Source organism: Budorcas taxicolor, chromosome 11, assembly GCF_023091745.1.
Source record: "Budorcas taxicolor isolate Tak-1 chromosome 11, Takin1.1, whole genome shotgun sequence".
Lineage (NCBI taxonomy): Eukaryota > Metazoa > Chordata > Mammalia > Artiodactyla > Bovidae > Budorcas > Budorcas taxicolor.
The window spans coordinates 27,689,121-27,714,288 of record NC_068920.1 but is presented as its reverse complement, the minus strand read 5'-3'; the positions used below and the strand labels follow the sequence as shown (position 1 = coordinate 27,714,288).

The window sequence follows — 25,168 nt, the reverse complement described above, 5'->3', positions numbered from 1 at the left end:
AAAATACTCTTATTCACAATGCACTTCCATGTTTTCTGATCAATTGACAACTGGAATCTATTTGAAATGAACACTTACTGATGGTCAGGGACTGTTCTAAACTCTACCTAACTGCCCTGAGTGTAACTAGGTGCAAAGGTTTAGGAACTTGCCCCCATCGTCAAGTTTTGAAGGGTTCAGGCCAATTTTTTAAAAAAAAACCAATGTCTTTATTTGGTATTTGAGTGATTGCCTTTGTGGTTAAATTTGGATTAGGTATCCTGGTCATTGCCCATTGTGAGTGATGTTACACCCCCTGAAGTTAATATCCAGAAACACACTGCTCGTGTGCTCTTTATTGATGTCCACGTCCATTGGTGAAGGTGGTGTCCTATTTCCCCATTTTGTAGTTACTATTTTATATTTATTCTACATGTGCCAGCATTCTGTTAACAAGAGCTCTCCTGTCTCAGCCATTTATTGTTACCTAAACAGTATGGATTCACTTCTTTTCAGAGCCATATTGTTTATTTGTAATTGGAAAAGAATTGCTTTACAATAGTGTGGGTTCTGCCATACATTGGCACGAATCACCCATAGGTATACATGTCCCCTCCCTCATGAACTTCCACCTCCCACCCCTCTGTTATTACAGAGCACTGGGTTTGAGCTCTCTGTGTCATACACTGCTATGTAATTTTCACGCCTTGTTTTATTGAGCACTTCCTGACTTTCAAATACAAGATAGGTTCATCTTGTTATTTCCCTATCCCACCCCCCCAGCTCTGAAATCAGCTCTTTCTCCAAGGATCCCAAGTTACTTTTCATGGGCAATACTAGATCTGGGTTTCCTATGTGCTCACTGCTAATATCAAGTCTGCTTCTGCCCTTCAGCAAACAGGGCTATATGTATTCTGATGTATTCTACTACAACCAAATAATCATCAACCTTTAACTGTTAACTGTTTCCAACTTCCAAAGGAAATTACTCCCTTTCTTTATGATCATCAGTTGTGAAATGTTAGAACTAAGACCCTGATGCAGAAACCAGTTATAAATACCACAGTTGACAGAAATTTGAGAAATTGACTAAACAATTTGTGAAGTTGGGTCTTTCTAATACCAAGCATTAGGAGGTTGAAGATCTGCATGGCTTTATCCTAGGTACTAGAAAAGGGAATTCTGTACTCCCCACTACCACCACTATAAAATATACTAATCCTGAACTGGGCTATTTATCCCACTGGGCTATTTATCACTAATCTGCTTTGCCTGAAACTTTATTGAGGACTGCTCACTCTTATTTTTCAGTGTGGCCTCTGGTTCATCTACTTTGAAGTTCCATAATGATGGAATTGGGGTTTGTTTTTTTTTTTAATGTACCATTTTAGAGCTGAGAAGGACCTACAATTTAAGGATTAATCATTAATTTGACCTTTAGCTTAATCATTGATTTGACCTTTAGCTTGATACTAGGTTTTAGTTTTAAGGTAGTCATACCTCAAATGGCCCTGTGAGCTTTGCTTTACCTGTTTTCAAAACACTCTGAGCTAAAAGTGTTTTCATCTAAGTATCACGTATGATTACAGACTAAAACTTAACTCGAAATCAAAGAATATAGACAACCCCCCGTCCTGTATTCCACTTGATCTCTGGCATCTTCCCCAAAGACTATTTCTTGGCTACTTCTAGTTGTGGTAATTTTGAAAATTACATTTGTCCAAGTCAGGTTTACTCTGGACACTCATTGCTGGGCTTCTTCACGTATCCTTCAGATGGTCTGTTTCCCATGTGTTTGGTATGTCTGCCTTGTGCTATTAATTTTCCCGTGGCCTTGTTAGTCAGATCCACAGAAGCAAATGAAATTGATCTTCCTTCCTTCAAAACATGTGCTGTAATCAGTATGTCTTCCCCCATTTTAGCAGGTGATATGTACCTTGAAAGGAAATATTTAAATTTAGTTAACAATAGTTTTTAAAAGGTTGAGTGTATCTCATAACAGCCTTGTTATTTTTTTTCCTAGATAGTTCAAGAATAATATCAGTAAACTTTCTGTCCTTTCTAATTTGAATGGCAGATCCTGAACCAAGTTCTCTCTCACTGATTCCTTACATGCACACAAGTTTGTTTTCCCATAAATACAGGGGTTTTCAACTGCTCCCCAGCCCTGCGGCCCTTCTTTGTTTTTAGGTTTCCTACTTCATATTTATTTGGGGCTAGTGAAAGATTCCCCCAAGCTTTCATTTAATTTGCTTAACTTCCAATGTGAGGTAATACTTGCTGTTTTGTTATCAATATGCAGAAGTTACTCAGCTCTAAAATGATTTTAAAACAACTAATGGCAACCCACTCCAGTACTCTTGCCTGGAAAATCCCATGGATGGAGGAGCCTGGTAGGCTGCAGTCCATGGGGTCGCTAAGAGTTCGACTCGACTGAGTGACTTCACTTTCACTTTTCACTTTCATGCACTGGAGAAGGAAATGGCAACCCACTCCAGTGTTCTTGCCTAGAGAATCCCAGGGATGGGGGAAGCCTGGTGGGCTGCCGTCTATGGGGTAGCAGAGTTGGACACGACTGAAGCGACTTACTTAGCAGGAGCAGTAGCAGCATAAGGAATTAATATCAGGCCCTCTTGGATCTCAGGCAGCTCCTGATGGCAGCCAAAACTTCGGCCACACAGACTTTAAAGGCCAAAATTATGTTTGGCTTATTAAAGGTGCTTTATGGTTGTAACAGCAGTATCTTGGAAGATCATGAAGTGCCGTGCTAGGTTGGAAGATCTCTGCTCCTAACAGTCTTGAGGCAAAGCAGGGTCATCAGGCGGTCTTAACCCTCAGGACACGGAATAAGGGAAGAACTGAGTATGTGCTTCAATGCCGTAGCAGTTCTTTTTGTTCATTTTAATCTCAAAAGACCCTTTGCATTTTAGTCTTGTGATTTGCTTATTGCATGCTCATTTCCATAGTAAAGACAGACTAAATGTTAAGTTAGCCTAAGGAAAGATTTAGATTGAAACCTGATGACTCACATCATTTACACAGCAGCAGCAGCAGCATGTCAAATAACATTGGCTTTCCCACCCTAACTTCTGCCTCCCCTTCCAACAAAAATGATATCTTCTGTAGCTTAGGTGGAATAATTGATCGTCTTTTCCAACACCACATTTCAAAAGCATCAGTTCTTCCAGTGCTCAGCTTGCTTTATAGTCCAGCTCTCATCCACACATGACTACTGGAAAAACCATAGCTCTGATTCGATGGACCTTTGTTGGCAAAATGATGTCTCTGCTTTTTAGTATGCTGTCTAGGTTGGTCATAGCTTTTCTTCCAAGGAGCAAGCATCTTTTAATTTTGTGGCTGCAGTCACCATCTGCAGTGATTTTGGAGCCCAAGAAAATAAAGCCTGTCACTGTTTCCATTGTTTCTCCATCTATTTGCCATGCAGTGATGGGACTGGATGCAATGATCTTAGTTTACTGAATGTTGAGTGTCAAGCCAGCTTTTTCACTCTCCACTTTCACTTTCATCAAGAGGCCCTTTAGTAGTTCTTCGCTTTCTGCCATAAGTATCTGCATATCTGAGGTTACTGATATTTCTCCCCGCAATCTGATTCCAGTTTGAGCTTCATCCAGTCCAACATTTCACATCATGTACTCTGTATATAAGTTAAATAAACAGGGTGACAATATACAGCCTTGACGTGCTCCTTTGCTGATTTGAAACCAGTCTGTTGTTCTATGTCCAGTTCTAACTGTTGCTTTCGACCTGCATGAAGATTTCTCAGGAGACAAGTGAGGTGTTCTGGTATTCCCATCTCTTGAAGAATTTTCCATAGTTCATTGTGAACCACACAGTCAAAGGCTTTGGTGTAGTCAATACAGCAGAAATAGATGTTTTTCTGGAATTCTCTAGCTTTTTCTATGATCCAGTGGATGTTGGCACTTTGATCTCTGGTTCCTCTGCCTTTTCTAAATACAGCTTGAACATCTGGAAGTTCTCAGTCCACGTATTGTTGAAGCCTGGGCTTGGAGAATTTTGAGCATTACTTTACTAGCGTGTGAGATGAATGCAATTGTGTGGTTGGTTGAGCATTCTTTGGCATTGCCTTTCTTTGGGATCGGGATGGAAACTGACCTTTTCCAGTCCTGTGACCACTGCTGAGTTTCCTGATGGCATATTGAGTGCAGCACTTTCACAGCATCATCTTTTAGGATTTGAAATAGCTCAGCTGGAATTTCATCACCTCCACTAGCTTTGTTCATAGTGATGCTTCCTAAAGTTCACATGACTTCCCTTTATCACTGATTATATATTCCTGATTATATTATTATTACTAATATATACTGTACTTAGAAATCCCTTTAGTTCCAGATTCTAAACCCATGGAATGTTTTTAAGGCAAATCTGTAGCTGCACTTGGGGATGACCAGCTAAGGGAAACTCATGCTCTATTTCTGTTACAAATGTGTGTAGTCTTAGTTGTTTGAAATGAGTTATCACATTGAAAAAAGTTATTTGGGGTGCAGTTTGCATACGTACGTTATGTTCATATCAATACTGACTCCGGCCATACCCCTTTCTGTGCACAGCAGAGCAAGCGTTGATATGACGTCCACTAAGGTGGCTGTCATGCCGCCATGGAGAGTGCCCATTTGATTGGTATGCTGCTCTTCTACTTTCATTTCACAAATCACTTTCCCAGGGGCAGCAGAAACAAGAGTCACCTAAGTGTTAAAAAAGAAAAAAAGAGAATTTTGAATATTCGGTGGTATTAGAAAAGCACAAACAGCTCTACCAAGAACTGTCATTGGATTAAACCAAGCCACCCCCAAAAGTTGATTCGGAAACTGAAAATCAAGTTACTAGTCTCTCTTGATAGCAATGAACTCTGGAGTAAATTGTTTTGAAATAAAAAAGGAATATTTAGGGAAAAACGAGTAGTTTTCACTCCTCTGCAGAAATCAAACTTTCCATCTGAGCTTTTGAGCTCTATGTACAGCAACCTGGCATCTCTTAATGTCTTCTCAGAAATTTTGCACTAACAAAGTCAGGTGGTCCTTGTGATCTGTTAGTCCATTGTAGATTTAGGTTAAAGCGTCTGCCTCCAATGCGGGAGACCCGGGTTCGATCCCTGGGTCAGGAAGATCCCCTGAAGAAGGAAATGGCAATCCACTCCAGTATTCTTGCCTGGAGAATCCCATGGATGCAAAAGCCTAGTAGGTTACAGTCCATGGGGTCACAAACAGTCGGACACAACTGAGCGACTTCATCTTACTAGTTACTGCACAAAGTAATTTTTAGAATGACTTCATAATGAATGGTTTAAAACAATTTTTAAAATAGGCTGGGAGAAACTCAATACATTATGAGAACAAGCTTATACCACAAACCTATTTTAGTATAAAAAAAGTTTAATAGAATCCAGCAAAGTTAAATTGCTGCTTTTAAGGTCCTGCCCCGTTTATAGTATCATAATGAAAAAATTACATGAAAGATAAAATGAGGAACAATGAAATTAAAATGTTATATCAAACATCTTTAGAAAGGAAACAAAAATGACAGAAATGTTTCTTATATCCTATTTAATTTACTAGGAAAAAACATCATAGATAACATTTAGAAGTTGGAACTGAACTGTGAATGGAATGTGTTGCATCCAGTGCAGTAATTCTTGCTGTCACTAGAGGTTTTCAGACAGAACATGGATGACTGTGTGAGGTGTCTGCTGTATTTTGGGGAGGGAGGGGTGTCTCATGCATTAAACGATTCGATTCTAGAGAACTACCATTTATTGAGCACTTTCGTAAGTCAGGCACTGTGCCAGTCTTTCCATGCACTATGTAATAAGGGAGAGATGGTTTCCATTTTGTAGTAATTTAAATTCAGACTGGTTTACTCTCAAGATCACCACGGATATGACAGAATTGAGATCCAGGTCTAAGTCTATCCACCTCCCAGTCTCCCCTGTCGCTAACCGTAGAATCTCTAGATATATACAGCGGCTTTTATACTTCCACCAGGAAGGCATTTTGGAACTTCACAAACTAACTTGTTTGCTGCTGTTTATCCCCTAGAAGGCGCTGATATAAAACAGAAACAGAACCATAAAATACAAACCATTCTAAATAATATGTCATGTTTTGCTTAACAGGTAAATCAATGGAAAAGTGAATGTTAGAATGGGATCATTATCATTCAATAAATGATCTAGCCATCAGATGTCCTTATAAACTAATAATGCACAGCAAGGAGACCCAAGATAAAAACTCACTAGGGCATTTACTAGACTGTGAAGCACTGCAGTCTAAAGATGAACAAGATCCAATCTCTGCTCTTAGGGGGTTTCCAGTCTACAGGAACAATACATGCACACTGCAGTTCAGTGAATGACTGCCGACAGGATAAATACAGGTTGCTGGTAAGGATCTTACTCATCCAAGTATGTTTTCAGGGAAGAGACATTAGGAAAGGCATCCTGTGAAATTATTTGCAGACTGAAGGATGGGCTGAATTTAGCCAGGTAAAGACAGTTTGAAAAAGCTAGGCAGTTCAGGAAAGCCTCAGAGTCACCAAAGGTGGGTGCGTGTGTGCGTGTGCATTTTGTCACATCTGACTTTTTGCAACCCTACAGATCGTAGCCTGCCAGGCTCCTCTGTCCACGGGATTTTCCAGGCAAGCATACTGGAGTGGGTTGCCATTTCCTTCTCCAAGTCACCAAAGGTAGTTTAGTGTCATTTCAAGGTACAGTGTATTTAATAGAGATCAGCTCTTAGTGTTCCATTTGATTATCTAACTTTGGCTGGGAGGACAAAAAGTAAAGAAATGTCAAGTTGACTTTCTACTGAAGAATACTGATTTTAATACTGATCTTCTCCCCCATGCTGGTGGCGCAGATGGTTAAGAATCTGCTTGCCCAGGGGAACCAGATAACAAACTGCCAACATTCCCCGGCTCATAGAGAAAGCAAAAGAATTCCAGAAAAAACATATACTTCTGCTTCACTGACTACACTAGAGCCTTTGATTGTGTGAATGACAATAAACTCTGGAAAATTCTTAAAGAGATGGGAATACCAGACCACCTCATTTGTCTCCTGAGAAACCTGTATGCAAGTCAGGCAGCAACAGTTAGAACTGGACATGGAACAACAGACTGATTCAAAATTGGGAAAGGAGTACAAGTCTATATTGTCAAGTCTGTACCTTCTGATTCCTTCACCTTTTGTCCACCACCCACTCCTGCCTCTGGCAATCACCAACTGTTCTCTGTATCTCTGAGCTCCGTTTGTCTTTTATTTTTCTTAGCTCTACATAAAGTGAGATCATATGGAAAATAAAAAAGAATCTGCCTGCAATGCAGGAGATCCTGGTTTGATCTCTGGGTTGGGAAGATCCTCTGGAGAAGGAAATGGCAACCCGCTCCAGTATTCTTCCCTGGAGAATTCCATGGACAGAGGAGCCTGGCAGGCCATAAGTCCATGGGGTTGCCAAGAGTTGGACATGACTGAGCGACTAAACCCACCCACCCAACTTGAAAGGCCAAAGGGTATACTAAGATACAAGATTGGCTGCAAGTGCATACTGGAATAGAAATACTCTTGCACTAGTCACTCTGATATGGCAGAGAAATACTTTTATGTGTTACCAATTCTTTTTTTTTCGACCCTGTTGCACAGCTTGTGGGATCCTAGTTCCAACCTGGGACTGAACCCAGGCCCTCAGAGGTGAAAATAGAGTCCCAACCACTGGACCATCAGGGAATCCCTAGTGTTGCCAGTTCTTGTCTCCCTAAGTAGAATAAGTAAACCAATGGAAGATAACAATGAAGACTGCTTCTTCTTTCAAATCAGAAGACTGATTTGCTACCCAACTTCCCAGGACTAAGAAACATGTCTTGTGGGGGAAGAAACCAATGGAGAACTACCGCTCTGTTGAACAAATGGGGCTGAAGAGAGGACACTGTTTTTTAAAAAAAAAAGATTTTGGTTTCAGTCAAGATACAGGCTGTAGGGAGCACATGTATTTATTTGGTTATTAACTGTGGCTAACTGTGTTAAAGACCATGCTCAGAAATGTATATGCATGTCTTACAGGCCCTGAGACACCATCTCAGTCCTCACAAATCTTTCAAGTAGACAGTGTTTTTGTCTCCATTAGACTCAGGTCCACTAAGTAAACCTGCTTCCCTTGAGTGAAGTCACTCAGTGGTGTCAACTCTTGGCGACCCCATGAACTGTAGCCTTTCAGGCACCTCCGTCCATGGGATTTTCCAGGCAAGAGTGCTGGAGTGGATTCCTATTTCCTTCTCCAGGGGATCTTCCTGACCCAGGAATTGAACCCAGGTCTCCCGCATTGCAGGCAGATGCTTTACCATCTGAGCCACCAGGGAAGCTTGAAAAGAACACTGAAAGATAAAGGTAAAAATGGAGGCAGTGAGAGGCTACTTTTTGGGGCTCCAAAAATCACAGCAGATGGTCACTGCAGCCATGAAATTAACAGATACTTGCTCCTTGGAAGAAAGCTGTGACTAACCTAGACAGCATTTTAAAAAGCAGAGATATTACTTTGCCAACAAAGGTCCATCTAGTCAAGGCTATGGTTTTTCCAGTAGTCACGTATGGATGTGAGAGTTGGACTATAAAGAAAGCTTGAGTGCCGAAGAATTGATGCTTTTGAACTGTGGTATTGGAGAAGACTCTTGAGAGTCCCTTGGACTGCAAGGAAATCCAACCAGTCAATCCTAAAGAAAGTCAGTCCTGAATATTCATTGGAAGGACTGATGCTGAAGCTGAAACTCCAATGCTTTGGCCACCTGATGTGAAGAACTGACTCATCTGAAAGGACCCTGATGGTGGGAAATATTGAAGGCAGGAGAAGGGGATGACAGGATGAGATGGATGAGATGGTTGGATGGCATCTCCGACTCAATGGACATGAGTTTGAGTGAACTCTGGGAGTTGGTGATGGACAGGGAGGCCTGGTGTGCTGCAGTCCATGGGGTCACAAAGAGTCGGACATGACTGAGCGACCAAACTGACTGAGGAACCAGTAGAGACTGTCAGAGAAGACCAAACACAAAAGTTAACAAACGGGTGCCAGGGGAGGCAAACAAAGCACTAGGGAACAGCTGAGAAGAATTTAAATATTCCCTGAAGATTTAACCAGCTGAAGTACCATTCCACTCATGTTCACTGGCAGGGTGGTGATGGTGATGAGAGATGTGCTAAGCAGGGTTATAAGCAGTATTTTTCCCCAAAGGCTGGTAAATGGCAGATTTTATAGAATCATTCTAGAATGCCTACAAAGGTAGATGCTATGAAAGTCTATATTCACAATAATCATGTTGGCAAGGTTTCTCTCTATTACAGCTCCTCTGCTGCTTTCAACCTGGAAAAGGGGCTAATAGGGAAAGACCTTCCTCACCACCTATAGACTGAAGACTAGGGTGATGTCTCTTCACTCCTCCAGATCTTCTCTCAAGAGGGAAAGCACAAACTTGGGGAGAATTTCGGCAGCTAATTGAGTATGTAGAACTGGAATAGAGTCCTTCCCAGGAACAAGTGATGCCCTGCACGAATGTAAATATGATGAGCCCATTATGATAAAATCACAAATCAAACAGCAACAAAGAAGTCTAATCTGTTCCCTGAGAAACAGTAGTCCAGGTATACGTGTTGGCATATCACATTGATAAACTTTAATATCACTGTCCTTTTGTGGTAGAGCCAAAGCCTCAAAGTTTTTCTACTAAGTATAAGGTCTATTCTTACTTTCCTAAGCATTTCTATTGTCTTCAAAGGCTACTTACTGTTCTCAACCCTGTATGTCCTCGGGGTTCAGCCTTAAGTCCTTAATGCTTCTCTCTAGTCTGTGCTGTTCCTCTTGAGACAGCTCACTCACCTACACTTTACCTCTCATTTCCACAAGGATGACTTGATACAATCTAACCTGGCTTCTGAACTGCCTGCCCTTATTTCTTGGTGTGTTGGATTTCACCTGGTTATTTCCAGATCTCACCTGAGACTCCTGAAGTATATACTTTCACATGTGTTATTATGGTGGTGGTTATTATACTTCCACTGGCAATTAACTTAAACATGATAAGGTGAAACATGTTCTTTACTGCAGAACTAGTTGAAAGCTTTTGGAGAAGGCAATGGCACCCCACTCCAGTACTCTTGCCTGGAAAATCCCATGGAAGGAGGAGCCTGGTGGGCTGCAGTCCATGAGGTCCCTAAGAGTCGGACACGACTGAGTGACTTCACTTTCACTTTTCATTTCATGCATTGGAGAAGGAAATGGCAACCCACTCCAGTGTTCTTGCCTGGAGAATCCCAGGGACGGGGGAGCCTGGTGGGCTGCCGTCTCTGGGGTCGCACAGAGTTGGACACGACTGAAGCGACTTGGCAGCAGCAGCAGTTGAAAGCTTTAATATATAAAAGGGATACAATGGCTTCATTCATACGAGGTACATAGAGTAGTCAAATTCAGAGACACAGACTATAGATAGCGGTTGGCAAGGCTGGGGAAAAAAGAGAATGAGAAGTTACTGCCTAAATGGTAGAGTTCCAGGTCTGCAAGATGGAAAGTGTTTTGGAGATGGATGGTGGCGATGGTTGTACAACTATGTGAATGCAAAAATTACTACTGAATTGAATACTTTAATATGGTTAAGATGGTGAACCTTATGTTGTGTGTGTGTGCACTCAGTCGTGTCTGGCTCTTTGTGACCCCAAAGACTAGCCAGTCGGCTCCTCCACGGGGGTTCTCCAGGGAAGAACACTGGAGTGGGTTGCCACACTCTCCTCCAGGGGATCTTCCCAACTCAGGGATTGAACCCAGGTCTCCTGCATTGCAGGCAGATTCTTTACTGTCTGAGCCACCAGGGAAGCCCCATGTGGTAAAATATGTGTATTATACCACAATTCTAAAAACGGGGATACATCCGTGCTTTCTGAAATTATTTGGAGGACTTTTTTTTCCCCCTCAGGGCACATCTGATGGGACTGTTCCTTGGAACCCACTTTTTTCCTCTCCTCGATGATAAACTCCTGGAGGGTGATGAACTGTGACGGGGAGAGTGGTGTGTGTGTGTGTGTGTGTGTGTGTGCACACTCTCAGTCGTGTCTGACTCTTTGAGACCCCATAAAATGTAGCCTGTCAGGCTCCTCTTGTCCATGGAATTTTCTAGGCAAGAATACTGGAGTGGGTTGCCATTTCCTCCTCCAGGGGATCTTCCCAACTGAGGAATCGAACCTGCATCTCCTGCATTGGCAGGTGGATAGTTTACCACTGTGCCACCTGGGAAGTCGATGGGTATTTCTTTAAAATCTCATAGTACTTAGTTTGTTGACTGATTTAAAAGTGATCTTATAGCAAGATCAGGACTTTGAGTGTTAGTCTTTCTGTATCAGTGTTTCATAAAAGATAGGTTTTGTGGGTGTTTATAAACACGGATAAAACAGAGGTTTTTTTTTAAAGAGGACAGGCTAAAATGAAGTGCAATGTATGATCTCATACATTGACTTAACATCTATACCAGAACTAATTGTCAATTTGCTTTATTCAACAGATCATTTGTAGAGGGACAAAAAATCACCATCATTTATCAGATTCTATATGCTATCTCCAAACGTCTGTCCCAAAAACAAAATCCTCTTTGGAATATTATCAGCCAAATTTTCCAGTGTTTTTGTACTTGATTCATTGACTTTGTGGGAGTGGGTAATGGGGCAGACTTGACACAATAGTTCTGTACATCTCACTTGCTTCTTACACCCAGAAACATTATTCCTTCTAGTCTTTACAAAACCAATGGGGTAAGAGGACAAGTGTGTCTGAGAGACCATGTACATCTTTTACTCCAGTTTAACAGTAATCTTGCATTTTAAAATCCTGTACTAAAAGAGCATTTCTTGCCTTGAATCTCTGGTGTCATATTTAAATCACCAAAAGGACAATTTTTTGACGTAAAGTGATTTTATCAGTCAAGATCCCATAAGGCACAAAAACTACACTTCTTTTATTCAGAAAGAGACTAAAGAATTATTAACCAGAGATTTAGAGAAAGAAATCATATGACTTGAACAGCCAAGTCCAAGTCCAGTGCAAAGTCATGGTTTATATGCATATAGAATAAGAGTAGCAATTTATCTAGTTTTGACCTAGATCAAAGTGAATGATTAAGAGCATGGTTTTAAGTCAAGTTTTCAAAATCTCAACGCTTTTGATATTTGGTCTGGGCCATTCTCTGCTGTGCGGACAGGGGGAGGGAATCTGTGCACTGGGGATGTTTGGCAGCATCCCTCCACTCTGCTCAACCACCCCCAACTGAGAACCACCGGTTTAGATCAGATTAGCTTAAAACTCACAGTAAAAGAAACCATGTTCATGACTAGATTTACAGATCACTATGCATAAACCTATTTAGCCTGAGCAAATCTGCCCACAGGAAACAACTGCAAAATCCATTTTTGATCAAATAAACACACAGAGCACCTACCATGAGACCAATCTGTGCAGTTAATAGGATAGTCACCTGTCAGTCGTGAGCACTTGAAACACAGCTAGTATGAGCTGAGATGTGCTCTAAGTGTACAGTTCACACGAGATTCCAAAGTACAGAAAGTTAGCCCTCTTTGTATTGACTACATCTTAAAATATTTATGATGTTAAACTATTTTCTAAAATTAATTTAACATTTCTTTTTAATTATACAATGTTGTGATTATAAAATTTTTATTATAAAACACCTCCTTCCAAAGAGGGTCGTGAGGCCCTAAAGGGGGAACTTTCCCCCACTTACCACTCCTCCCAGTTTACTTTATAAATCCCAGCAGGAAAAACGAAGATTATATCAGCAACAAGCTAAGAAACCTCTGCAACTCAACCAATGAGACACCACTAGGAACCAACTCTCCTCTCTTCCAAGGAACTTGTTCAAAATAGCCCCTCCCAACTGTCTCCTATTCTCTCTATAGAAGAACAGCTGAGGACTTGCCCATGGTTAGCCTCAGTTTGCAAGTCCCAACGTGTAACTCCTCTTCCATTCCTGAGATGAACCCATTTTGCTGACTTATAAAACGGACAGATTAACGTAGGCACACCTACCACATAACTCTACTCCATCAAAGCAGTAATCATTACTACTAAGGTGAATTTAGGGACTCAATCCAAAAGAATCTAGCCAGAGACTACGTATCCAGCGTTTACCCACGAACCAAGAAGGGCGTTTTCTTTCCCTTCGTGAGAAACCGCGCCTTCGCCTCTAATACCTTTTCCAGGTTTCTATCGAAACTGTTAAATTTGCCTGAGTGCGTTAGACGCTCCACCAGAGTCTTTGCCTTCTTCATCCAGATCATCGTGGACCGTTCGCCGGCTCCCAAGCGCCACTTAAGACTGAGTCTTGGAAGAGCAGGGGAGCCTCGAAGTTCCCAAAAGAACAAGGTCAACAGCCTTCTGGACCCGAAGAGCGTTCCGCGTCCGCCGTCGAGAGCACCCGCCACCACTGTCCCTCACACCGACAGCGGGCGCACTGACGTCTAGCACCTCGTCACGGACGTTCCAGCCGCGTTGTGACAGCGCACGCATGCGCCGTTTGGCCCTCGCCATCCCGGGCCGACTTTCTCGCTGCGCAGGCGCTCTGCCGTTCCGAGAGGCGAGGGTGATTCCCAGCGGGTGGTGGTTGATGGGCCAGCACCGCGGGCGCTGGGCCCCTGTGCAGAGTCTGGCGGCTGGCCGTCCCCGCCCCCTCCACCATCCACCCCACCATCTCCGGGCCAGGTTCAAGGTGCGGGGAACCGATGGAGCGGAACAGCGGTCCGGAGGCTGGGCCGGAGGCGGAGCTGGAGGAGGGGGAGCCCGAGGTGAAGAAGCGGAAACTCCTGTGTGTGGAGTTTGCTTCGGTCGCGAGTTGCGACGCCGCTGTGGCTCAGTGCTACCTGGCCGAGAACGACTGGGAGATGGAAGTAAGCTTTCGCTGCTTCTCTCTTGCCAGCTCTTCACTTTGGTGATGCAGGCGTACGTCCCATCCCTGTGTCTTTGTTTTGCAGAGAGCGCTGAACTCCTACTTCGAGCCGGCCGTGCAGGAGAGCGCTTCAGAAAGCCGTCCCGAGTACCCCTCTGAGCCCAAGTCCTGGTGAGTGACGACGGGCCAGGGACCCGTTCGGGCGGAGGCAGTCGGGTACCAGGTTGCGTTGGGCATCCGGGACCTGCCATCGAGTCAGGCGGCGGGTCTGAGTAGCCGGAGAAGGAGGGTTGGTGTAGAAGAGACCTGCCCCAGTTGTGGGGCTCGCGCTTCTCCCGAGAAGTCCAGGCTGTGTCACTTCGGATGTACTTTGGAGTCCTAGGGAGAAATATCAGAAATGTAATTTTTTACTCCAGGTGTAGGGCATACCTAAGCGAGCGTTTCGAAATGGATGAGACACAAAATCCTCTACTGAAGAATGGTAGCTTGGAAGTCTCCTTGCTTCCCGTTGTTGTTTGTTTACTCTCAGCTGGCCGGCCAGGATAATGGTTTTTGCTCTTAAAGTCCGTATGCCTTACAGGTTTCCCCACGATTTGACCACTGCCTCTCCTTTTCCTACCCCTACAAAACTTCCAGGCGTGTCAGTCAGTCAGTTCAGTCTCTCAGTCGTGTCCAACTCTTTGTGACCCCATGGACTGCAGCACACCAGGCTTCCCTGTTCATCACCATCTCCCGGAGCTTGTTCAAGCTCATGTCCGTCCAGGCAGTGATGCCATCCAACCATCTCATCCTCTGTCGTCCCCTTCTTCTCTTGCCTTCAATATTTCCCAGCGTCCGAGTCTTTTCCAGTGAGTCATTTCTTCTTATCAGGTGGCCAAAGTATTGGAGTTTCAGCTTTAGCTGAATATTCAGCACTGATTTCCTTTAGGATTAACTGGTTGGATCTCCTTGCAGTCCAAGGGACTCTCAAGAGTCTTCTCCAACTCTGCAGTTCAACAGCATCAGTTCTTTGGCGCTCAACTAACTTTATGGTCCAACTCTCTCATCCATACGTGCCTACTGGAAAAACCATAGCTTTGACTAGACAGACCTTTGTCGGCGAAGTAATGCCTTTGCGTTTTAATGCTGTTTTGGTTAGTTACAGCTTTTCTTCCAAGGGGCAAGCGTCTTTTAATTTTGGAGCCCAAGAAAATAAAGTCTTTCACTGTTTCCATTGTTTCCCCATCTATTTGCCGTGAAGTGATGGGACTGGATGCCATGGTCTTAGTTTTTTGAATGTTAAGTTTTAAGCCAGCTTTTTCACTCTCCTCTTTCACCTTCATCAAGAGGCTCTTCAGTTCCTCTTCACTTTCTGCCATAAGGGTGGTGTCATCTGAGGTTATGATATTTCTCCTGACAATCTTGATTCCAGCTTGTGCTTCATCCAGCCCAGCGTTTCTCATGATGTACTCTGCATAGAAGTTAAATAAGCAGGGTGACAGTATAGAGCCTTGACGTGCTCCTTTCCCAATTTGGAACCAGTCTGTTGTTCTATGTCCAGTTCTAGCTGTTGCTTCCTGACCTGCATACAGATTTCTCAGGAGGCAGGTAAGGTGGTCTGGTATTCCCATCTCTTGAAGAATTTTCCAGTTTGTTGTGATCCACACAGTCAAAGGCTTTGGCGTAGTCAATACAGCAGAAGTAGATGTTTTTCTGGAATTCTCTAGCTTTTTCTATGATCCAACAGATGTTGGCGATTTGATCTCTGATTCCTCTGACTTTTCTAAATCCAACTTGAACATGTGGAAGTTCATGGTTCACGTGCTGTTGAAGCCTGGCTTGGAGAATTTTGAGCATTACTTTACTAGCGTGTGAGATGAGTGCAATTGTGCAGTAGTTTGAGCATTCTTTGGCATTGCCCTCCTTTGGGATTGGGATGAAAACTGACCTTTTCCAGTCCTGTGGTCACTGCTGAGTTTTCCAGATTTGCTGGCATATTGAGTGCAGCACTTTCACAGCACCATCTCTTAGGATTTGAAACAGCTCAACTGGAATTCCATCTCCTCAGCTAGCTTTGTTCATAGGCCCACTTAACTTCACATTCTAGACATATCAAACTTTTCCTTTCTCCAGTGGGTCTTTTTTTCTTGCCTTTCAGCTCTTATAAAGATATTTATCACCTTTGCCTAGAACCTTTTTCTTCCTCCTTTGTTGCTTTTCTTATAATTGTACTAGGGTATATATGTATGTCCTTATCTTTAGGTGTGTGTGTTGGCGCACTCAGTCGTTTCCAACTCTTTTTGACCCGATGGACTGTAGCCCACTGGGCTTCTCTGTCCATGGGCTTCTCCAGGCAAGAATAGAGAGTGGGTTACCATTTCCTTCTCCAGGGGATCAGTGCATTCAAAATACTTATGCAATTGTTTCTGAATAACAGGTAAAGCAGGTAAATGTTAAATAAGTAAAATGTTAACATTTATTTGTATGAATGGTGAGTAGAATTCTTTTTACTCTTTTCTGAAAGTCTGAAATTATTTCCAAAGAAAGTTTATAGTTACAGTGGTGAGTATTTTGCAGTATATTCAAATATTGAATCATTATATTGTGTACCTGAAACTGGTATAATGTTTTATATACATTATACTATGTGACACAGAAGTGATACGGTGTTCTCCTCAGTGCGGTAGATCAGGAGGCACCTGATATGGATTTGTCCCCAATACTGGTTAATTATATTTTGATTAAAACAAAAAATGGGGGGGAGTTCCCTGGTGGTCCAGTGGTTAAGACTTGGAGCTTTCACTGCTGTTGCTGGGTTTCAGTCCTTAACTGGGGAGCTAAGATCCTGCCAGCTGCATGGCAAGGCCATAAAATAAAAAACAATTTTCTAAAAGAAGTTAAAATACTGGCATTCAATATATTAAAATTATAAATACAAAACCCTAGTTCTTAAATTTGTGTATCTTTTATAAATGTTTAAGAGTCACCTTTTAGTAACGTTTGTCCCTCCACTCAAATGTCCAGGCCTTGGTGGGAAAGGTGGAGTCAGGCAGGCCTGAGGCCTGGAAGCCACGCATGTGGTCTCTCCAGCATGGCAGTCACAGAGCAGTCAGACTGCCATGTGAGAGCTCAAGATTCTTGGACAGAGGTTCCAAAAGACTGGAGTGAAAGCTGCAAGGCTTCTAATGGCCAAACCTCAGAAACCCTACAATATCCTTTTCACTGTGTTCTGTTGATGAAGTAAGTCACTGAAGCCCAGATTCAAAGAGAAGGGTGTTCATTGGATTTCACCTCTCAGTGAGGCGAATAACAGAATTGTAGCCATTCCTTATCTGGCACAGTGAAACCATATTTCAAATATGATTTAAGATGAATCCAAATAAATGTGGAAATCTTATGTACTTAATCTAATTTGGGGTTGTAGTCTATAAAGTTATTTTAATGACCTATATCATTGGGGGATATCAAGTTGGTTCTAAGTGAGCAGACTTTTGCATAACACAGAATCTAGTTTTCTGTAGTCATCAGACTCTTGGTCTTCCATAGGCAGATAGTTTTAGGACTCTTAAAATGTACTTACCCCCCTGCCCAACTTTGCAATGAGGAAGACTAAGAATAAATGTGAAATCCACAATTGATCATGAATTGCAATAAAAATAACATAAATACAATTTCAGCAAGAGAATTTTACTTACCTGTAAAACGAGGGCTACAAAGATTTGAAAAATGATTTTTAAGTTAATCAGTTTCTAGATTATTTGCAGAGTTGTGTTTCATTCTGCTCTTGCCAGTGTTGACCTAACCAAGGAAGAAACAAATGATTCCATTAGTTCTAAAACCAGCGCATCTGAAGATAAAAATGTCCAGCAAGAAGATGGCAGCGTATTCTCTTTCATTACCTGGAATATTGATGGACTGGACATGAACAATCTGCTAGAGAGGGCTCGAGGGGTGTGTTCCTATTTAGCTTTGTAAGTATTATTACATCTGTTTCATGATAGTGATAATGTGTCTTACCTGCCTACAAGGAGGGTAGTAGATCAAGGTTATGGGCTTTGCAATTGGTCTTGACTTCAGATCCAGCTGTCAGAGGAAATATCAGAAAGAATCGGCAGTGATTGCCTCTGGGAGCAGGACTGTGGGTTGGGGTTCAGAGGGAACACTAACTTTTGTTTGAAGCCTTCTGGTACTGTTTTACTTACTAAACTTGTTATATAATTATTATCGTGAAAAGAAAATTGCCAGTGTGATCCGTATCTGCCACACACTGGCTCTGTGACCCTGTGGAACCACTTGAGAGCCACTTCAATTCTCTGGAGCTCGGAGCTCCGTTTTCTTCATCATGAATAATAACTGTTTCAAGAGGACAGAAAGAGACAACACTTCAGGCATCTATTAGAGTATAAGACAATTGGAAGCTCTTAATATTACTGGGTGTCTACGATCAGTGATTCCAGTTCTTCTGACTTTAAAGAGTTGTCATATATATATATTTTAATTTGATTTTACAGTATTATGTGTTAAGTAACACAGATCTTTCTCATTTTATAGTTATCAAAGATCAATGTAAACATCAAATAGTAGGTGTCCTAGAGGACTATAATTTTGTGTTTCTTTTATGCTGTGGTATTTTCCTAATAGGTAGCTGCAAATGAAATGGTATACCTGGTACTTATCATGAATTGATGTGTTTAATTAGGTACAGCCCGGATGTGATATTTCTACAGGAAGTTATTCCCCCATATTATGCCTACCTAAAGAAGAAAGCAAGTAGTTACAAGATTATTACAGGTGACAATTTTTATGTTATTTAATTTGTCTTTTTTTTTTTGAAAAACAAGTCAAGGAGAGAGATAAATCAAAGTTAAACAATTGGAACATAGGGGGAAAAAGCACAAATAAAGTAAGCTTGAGACAAAGAAGTCACACTCTCTGATACTAAAAAAATCATAGGGCCTTTCAGTCTGGAGGTTCATAACCTTCGGTTCTAGAAAATTCTTTTTTCTCTTTCTCCTTTCCTCCCTCTGTCTCCCTCCTCCCTTCCTCCTGCTGCCTTGCCCAGCTGCTGTCTTCCTAGTCTGCTGCCCTCCTCCGTGCCCCTCCCTCTCCAGTCCTTCCTCCCTTCTCTCCCTTTTCTTCTTTTCCTGGTTTCCCTCTATTCTGATAAACCAGTCACCCCTTCTCCATCTGCTTTGCTCTCTGAGAAACCTGGAAGCTTTTATTCACTGCCCCTCCACTTCTGTTCTCTTTTCTTCTTGCAAGTTTTTACTTTCTAAATTTTTTATTCACTTACTATGATTTTTCTGGTGCTTTCAGAGTTAAAAGTAAGTTCCTATCAAGTTGCCTTAATTTGTCTTATACACTTGCCTTTCAAAATTTTTTCAAATTTTTATATTTGGTATTAGCACTGTTGACTGTTTGGGGCATTTATGTAAATTCATTTTTATTTTTGTATTTCTTCCATATTTCCAGCTACATTTTTGTATTTCTTCCATACTTCAGTTATGTCGGGACTTGGTTGGCCATCTTCAACTATTCTGAAGTAATAGTTTACTCTTACGATGTAGATCCATTTGAATTCTGTACCTGTTTGTTAAAATAGAATTTTTAGTAGGGAACTTGGGTAAACTGCAAATACCCCTGACCTCTCAGTGTACATTCTTTTCCACAAACACTTGAAGGTCATGAAGAAGGATATTTCACAGCTATAATGTTGAAGAAATCGAGAGTGAAGTTTAAAAGCCAAGAAATTATTCCTTTTCCAAATACGCAAATGATGAGAAACCTTTTGTGTGTGCATGTAAGTAATTTTTTAAAATTGACTTAAAGAGAATGAACTAATTTTTTCATAGCTCCCTGATGATGTCTTAAAAAAAATATAAAACATTGTATTTAGAGAAATATTTACTCCTCCCAGATTCTTTTAAATAGCCTTAAAGAACGTTATATATTAAATTTTTTAGACACATTTCAAATATAGACAAATTTGTAAAAATAAGATCCTTGATTCATTAGATATTTTCTTAATATATGAGTTTGCTAACATTCCACATTTGCTTTCTAGTTTTTTTTTTTTTTTTCATTAAAGGCACTGTAGTTGGTACTGTGTTGCATTCTGTGAGTCTTTCAAAAAGTAGCCAAATAGGTCTTGCTCTCATAGAATTCCTCTATTAGCAGGGGAGAGATTATATGTATAGTAACTAAAATAAAGGAAAGGCATAAATGCTGTAGGAGAGGTGTAATCATGTGCCTTGAAAGCTTAGAGGAAGAAGAGATGACTTTTAGCCACATTGTTTAGTGACGGTTTCACGATGGAAGTTGTATTTGAATTGGGCCCTGAAAAATACGTCAAATATAGACATTAAGAACATGGTGGCAGAACCACCATGAGCAAACTTGTGCAAATTGCAAATAGCAGGGTATGTTTATATGAAAGAGGGCATGTACAGCTCGAAATGAGCGTTCTATTCAGTTGACTGTAGAGGGTACAAAGAGGAGGGATAGTGTGATGAGAGGCTAGTAAAGTAGGTTGGATCCAGATTATAAGAGATCATGAATGCCCAGTATAAAAGAATTTGGACTTGACTGTGCAGGCAATTAGTGGAAATATTGACAGATCTTACATGTTGGTATCTTCATTGCAAACGGTATGTGATTCTCATTCATTCATTGATCATTTAACTGACATTATTTGAAATTAGCTATGTGTCAGGCTCTCACTACTATAGTAGAAAACAAAAGAGCCTTCTTTGCTTTGAAGTGATTGAACAGCTTTGTAGGAGAGAGGTAATGGGGCTGCAATTTAATCTGCGGGACCTTATGAACAGTCTACAGCGTGCTGTAGGAGGATAGAAGAGGGAGCCACTGAGACCTGGGACATCGGGAAAGGGCTCACAGTGGAGCGGACATTGGGGTTAGGTCTTGGAAGTATTAGTGGGTACTTGCTCAGTATTCTTTGGGAGTCTTCTTTGACCTTTTAGAGATAAGCTCATTGCTGATGATACAGTTTCACTTTAATAAATATTACTATGTAACCAATCAATTGAATAATTACTGATTCTGCTAACAAAGTTCAGTGTTAACAGTGGATCATTTTCCCAGCTCTCATCATTTATTTATCCTGTTGCAGGTGAGTGTGTCAGGAAATGAACTTTGCCTTATGACTTCTCATTTGGAAAGCACCAGAGGGCATGCTAAGGAACGGATGAATCAGTTGAAAATGGTTTTAGAGAAAATGCAAGAGGCTCCAGGATCAGCTACAGTTATATTTGCTGGAGATACAAATCTCAGGGATCAAGAAGTGAGTGATGAAGTCAGTTCAGTGTTTATGGGCAGTTTGTTGCTGTGGAAATTCATTTAGATTTTCTTGTGTTTTTGGTGTTTTTTTTTTTAAATTTTGTTCATGGCTACACTGAATCTTCATTGTGGCATGTGGGGTCTTTAGCTGCAGCATGCGAACTCTTAGTTGAGGCATGTGGGATCTAGTTCCCTGACCAGGGATCACTTAGGGGCCTCCTGCATTGGAAGCGCAGAGTCTTAGCCACTGGACTACCAAGGAAGTCCCCTAGGTTTCTTTTGACTAAAGCTATTAAAACTAGGACCTTCATTTGTTCATTATTTGTAAGTGGCCTTGCAGATGCAGTTCAGTGAATAATTATTTAGACTGTACTACTTGCCTTGCACAGGGAAAGCAGAGGCAGAAGACGCTGTTACGTTATTAGTGAAATATATATATATATATTGCATATGAAAAGGACAACACAAAACAATATATGTTGATTAAAAAGGGGTGTAGAGAAAATAATATTAGAAGAGTTTAGCAAAGGTCGCTTTATTTTCAGTTTCTCTAGTTGCAGGGTGAGAAGAACAAAGATTTGACCAGCCTACTTTTCCCTAACTCTTCCTACTGAGATTTTCTTTTTTCAACCTTTATTTTTTTTAACCTTCATGACATTGGATTTGGCAGTGATTTCTTAGATATGCTACCAAAAGCACAGAGAACAAAAGAAAAAATAGGTAAGGTAGACTTAATCAAAATTAACTTTTGTGCATTAAGGGATATTATCAGTGGAGTGAAAGGCAATCCATGGAATGGTAGAAAATATTTCCAAGTCATATATCTGATGAGTGAGTGATATTCAAAATATACAAAGACCTCCTACAGTTCAAGAAAAAAAACCTCATTAAAAAATGGGTAAAATACACATGGAATTCTACTCTGTTATGTGGTAGCCTGGATGGGAGGCAAGTTTGGGGGAACATGGATACATGTATATGTATGGCTGAATCCTGTCTCTGTTCACCCGAAACTATCACATTGTTAATCAGCCATATCCCAATACAAAATAAAAAGTTAAAAAGGCAAACGATTAAGATATTTCTGCAAAGAAGACATACAAATGGCCAATAAGTACTTGAAAAGATGTTTAATATCATTGGTCATGAGAAAAATGCAAATCAAAACCAAGATGAGATACCACTTCACAGACATTAGCATGACTATTGTTTTTTAAAAAAATAACAAGTGTTGGCAGAAATGTGGAGAAATTGGAACCCTATGCCATAGAACTGTAATGTTAATGTCATACATTTTATGTATACTTTACCACAAGAAAAGTTTCTTTTAAATCCTAAAGTGAATGGGAGGAAAAGTAAATGTTAGTAAATTTCAAATAAAACTGCAGCTATTTGACATTATTAGATCATATAAAATGGTATACGTCTAAATTTAGGTTACGTCTAAATAGCTTAGAGTAACAGTTTTGCCTTCTCTACACTTATGTTCATTTTTTATAAACTGCTAATAACAATAACTGAGGCCATGGGTTGTCAGTCTTCTGGGTTTTATCTGATACCCACAATTAGGGATCTATTTATGTTAGAAGAGAAAGGGCAAATTTCAGACCTCTCTGGCTCTCTTGATATCTTTACATTGCCTACTTACTATCATGCAGTAAAATACTTGTATAAAATATCTAGTTGTACCCGGTTTTGCATTTGTGCATCAACAAATAATCTGTGGCATTCTGACTGGACAAACTGTACTTAGATGCAGTCATGGTAAAGACCTTTTTAATTTAAGGGAAAAAAGACTGAAAAGAGTTCTTTCTTTTTCTTTTCAGGTTACCAAATGTGGTGGTTTACCCAACAACATTTTGGATGTCTGGGAGTTTTTGGGCAAACCTAAGCATTGCCAGTATACATGGGATACACAAATGAACTCTAATCTTGGAATAGCTGCTACTTGTAAGCTTCGTTTTGATCGAATATTTTTTAGAGCCGCAGCAGAAGGTGGCCACATTATTCCCCAAAGTTTGGACCTGCTTGGGCTGGAAAAACTGGACTGTGGTAGATTTCCCAGTGATCACTGGGGTCTTCTGTGCAACTTAGATATAATATTGTGAACTGCTTTTCAAATACTAGTTTTAAATGTTTGAAGTGATTTTGTTCTGTGATTATAATTTCAATTAAATTTCTATTTGTTCTGGAAAGGTAGTTTACCCAGGAGGAATTATAAACTGGATCATTGTAACAGAAGGAAAAACTACTGTGATTTTGTTTTGTGGATTGTGTCCTCAGATTTCAGAACTAAATCTTAATGTTCATTTCAGCTAAAGCATACCTGCGTTGAAAACATGAGGCCTCTTAATGCAAGGTCACAATGGCTACCAGAGCTTTTAATAGTGCTCATAGCTGCTGGCTGGATTTCAAGCAGCGCCACATTTTGTCTGTGGACTAGCCTTTATATTAGATTTATTTTTTAAATCAGGTACCAAAATAGTTATATTTTAAGTAAGTCTTCAAAAAAAAAAGGTTACAGAGTCCTTGGGATTGGATCTTTTAATACTGTTTCATAAATCCAGATAATCTGATAGTTATCGTCCCATCAGATTTTTTGTCAAACTTGAGTTTGTAGTTATGTCACTGAACAGAGGCAAAGTTAGGGTTGATAATGATTAAAGCCAGTTTTCCAGAGGCATTGGGCTTTTTTTCTAAGGGAAAAATGTGTAAAGAGAAATAGACATTTAGTTTTACTGCTTGTAAAACTGAATTTTTCTCAGGAGGTGAATAAGGAACACTTCTACGTGTGCTTTAAGGAAACATTTTTTTTTTCCCCATAAGAGGGTATACTCTAAATAAAGACTTTTGCTTGTTTGTAGTCTGTGTTAACATGCTTTTGTGCTCGTGATGGAATTGAAGTCATTCCCTGCTTCCTATTTCTGGCTCCACAGCTACTGCAGCTTCACCTTTGTGTGGAAGAAAGCAGCTTTTTCATTACTTCTCACTCTGCCAAGAGTTACCAGGAATTGACTTCCTCAATATACAGAAAGGAAAACTGGTGGTAAATAATTGGAATAAGTGGCAGAACCTTGTTTTCATCAGGAGTGTCAAAATTAAGATCCAAAACACCTTTAAAAAGACAAACTGAATGTGTACATATGGTTTGTCACAATAGAAAAGAGGTGTATATGTTAATTGTTTAAGAAAATGAGAATTAATGCTAAAATTTTAGCATATATTATGGAAGCAATAGTTCATTTTTTGTGGGAAAAGGATGTTTGGGGCACAAACTGCTTATTCACTTGAAAGAAGAGTTAGAATAACTCTACCACAGTTCATATTACCAAAAAAAAATCTGGATAAGTGACAGGCTACATATAAAAAAAAATGTAATACTATGTGTTCGATTAAATAATTACTAAATTGTTTTAAAAACTGGAAAGGAGTATCATTTCCTTAATATGACTCAACATCCAAGTTAAATACCTTCCCATTTACTGCTTATAGTGACAAAATCTAAAAAACAAGTTAGAAGTTAATAAAAACAATAAAGCTACTTTTCATCTGCTTTCCATAGGCAATAGTTCTTAATGCAAGAATAAAGACACTACTACTCAGTACCTTTTTTTTAATGTTTATTTTTAATTGATGATTGGTTTACAGTATTGGTTTGATTTCTGTTGTACAACAACATGAATTAACCATAGGTGTACATACGTCCCCTCTCTCTTGAATCTCCCTCCCACCTCCTGCCCATTCCCACCCTCCTAGGTTATTACAGGGCCCCTGTTTGAGTTTGAGTTTTTACTTTGAATCTCAGGTTTTCTCAGTATAGTAGCTTCGTGTACCTTATTTCCGGTCTTGTTGAAATTCCAACTCAGAATCTTATATATCAATGTGGTAAGCAGCATCTTTGTCACTGATATGGAAAGTACTTGAATCATGCTAGACCTGTTTGTCCCAC

At 40.6% G+C, this 25,168-nt stretch overlaps 2 protein-coding genes across 3 annotated transcripts in view; one reads left to right on the top strand and one right to left on the bottom strand.

The window, feature by feature from the left end:
- Positions 1–276: 276 nt before the first annotated feature.
- Positions 277–13,499, bottom strand: ACOT13 (acyl-CoA thioesterase 13). The gene is made up of 3 exons (XM_052648548.1): positions 13,253–13,499; positions 4,519–4,703; positions 277–1,915 (listed from the first exon to the last, which is right to left on the bottom strand). The coding sequence occupies exons 1-3, from the start codon at positions 13,337–13,339 to the stop codon at positions 1,711–1,713; spliced, it is 477 nt and encodes a 158-aa protein (XP_052504508.1). The 5' UTR covers positions 13,340–13,499; the 3' UTR covers positions 277–1,710.
- Positions 13,500–13,646: 147 nt separating this feature from the next.
- Positions 13,647–25,168, top strand: part of TDP2 (tyrosyl-DNA phosphodiesterase 2) — a 276,571-nt gene continuing 265,049 nt past the window's right edge. The window contains exons 1-7 of one of the 2 annotated variants that reach the window (XR_008200168.1): positions 13,647–13,945; positions 14,030–14,115; positions 17,715–17,894; positions 18,623–18,714; positions 19,605–19,723; positions 21,053–21,223; positions 23,046–23,692. Coding sequence is in view for 1 of the 2 variants with exons in the window: in XM_052649239.1 (XP_052505199.1) it covers positions 13,781–13,945; positions 14,030–14,115; positions 17,715–17,894; positions 18,623–18,714; positions 19,605–19,723; positions 21,053–21,223; positions 23,046–23,327 (1,095 nt within the window). In the remaining variant the exon portion in view is untranslated. Of the gene's footprint in view, positions 13,946–14,029; positions 14,116–17,714; positions 17,895–18,622; positions 18,715–19,604; positions 19,724–21,052; positions 21,224–23,045; positions 24,083–25,168 lie in introns of those variants that run through there. The other variant, XM_052649239.1, reaches the window with a different exon arrangement.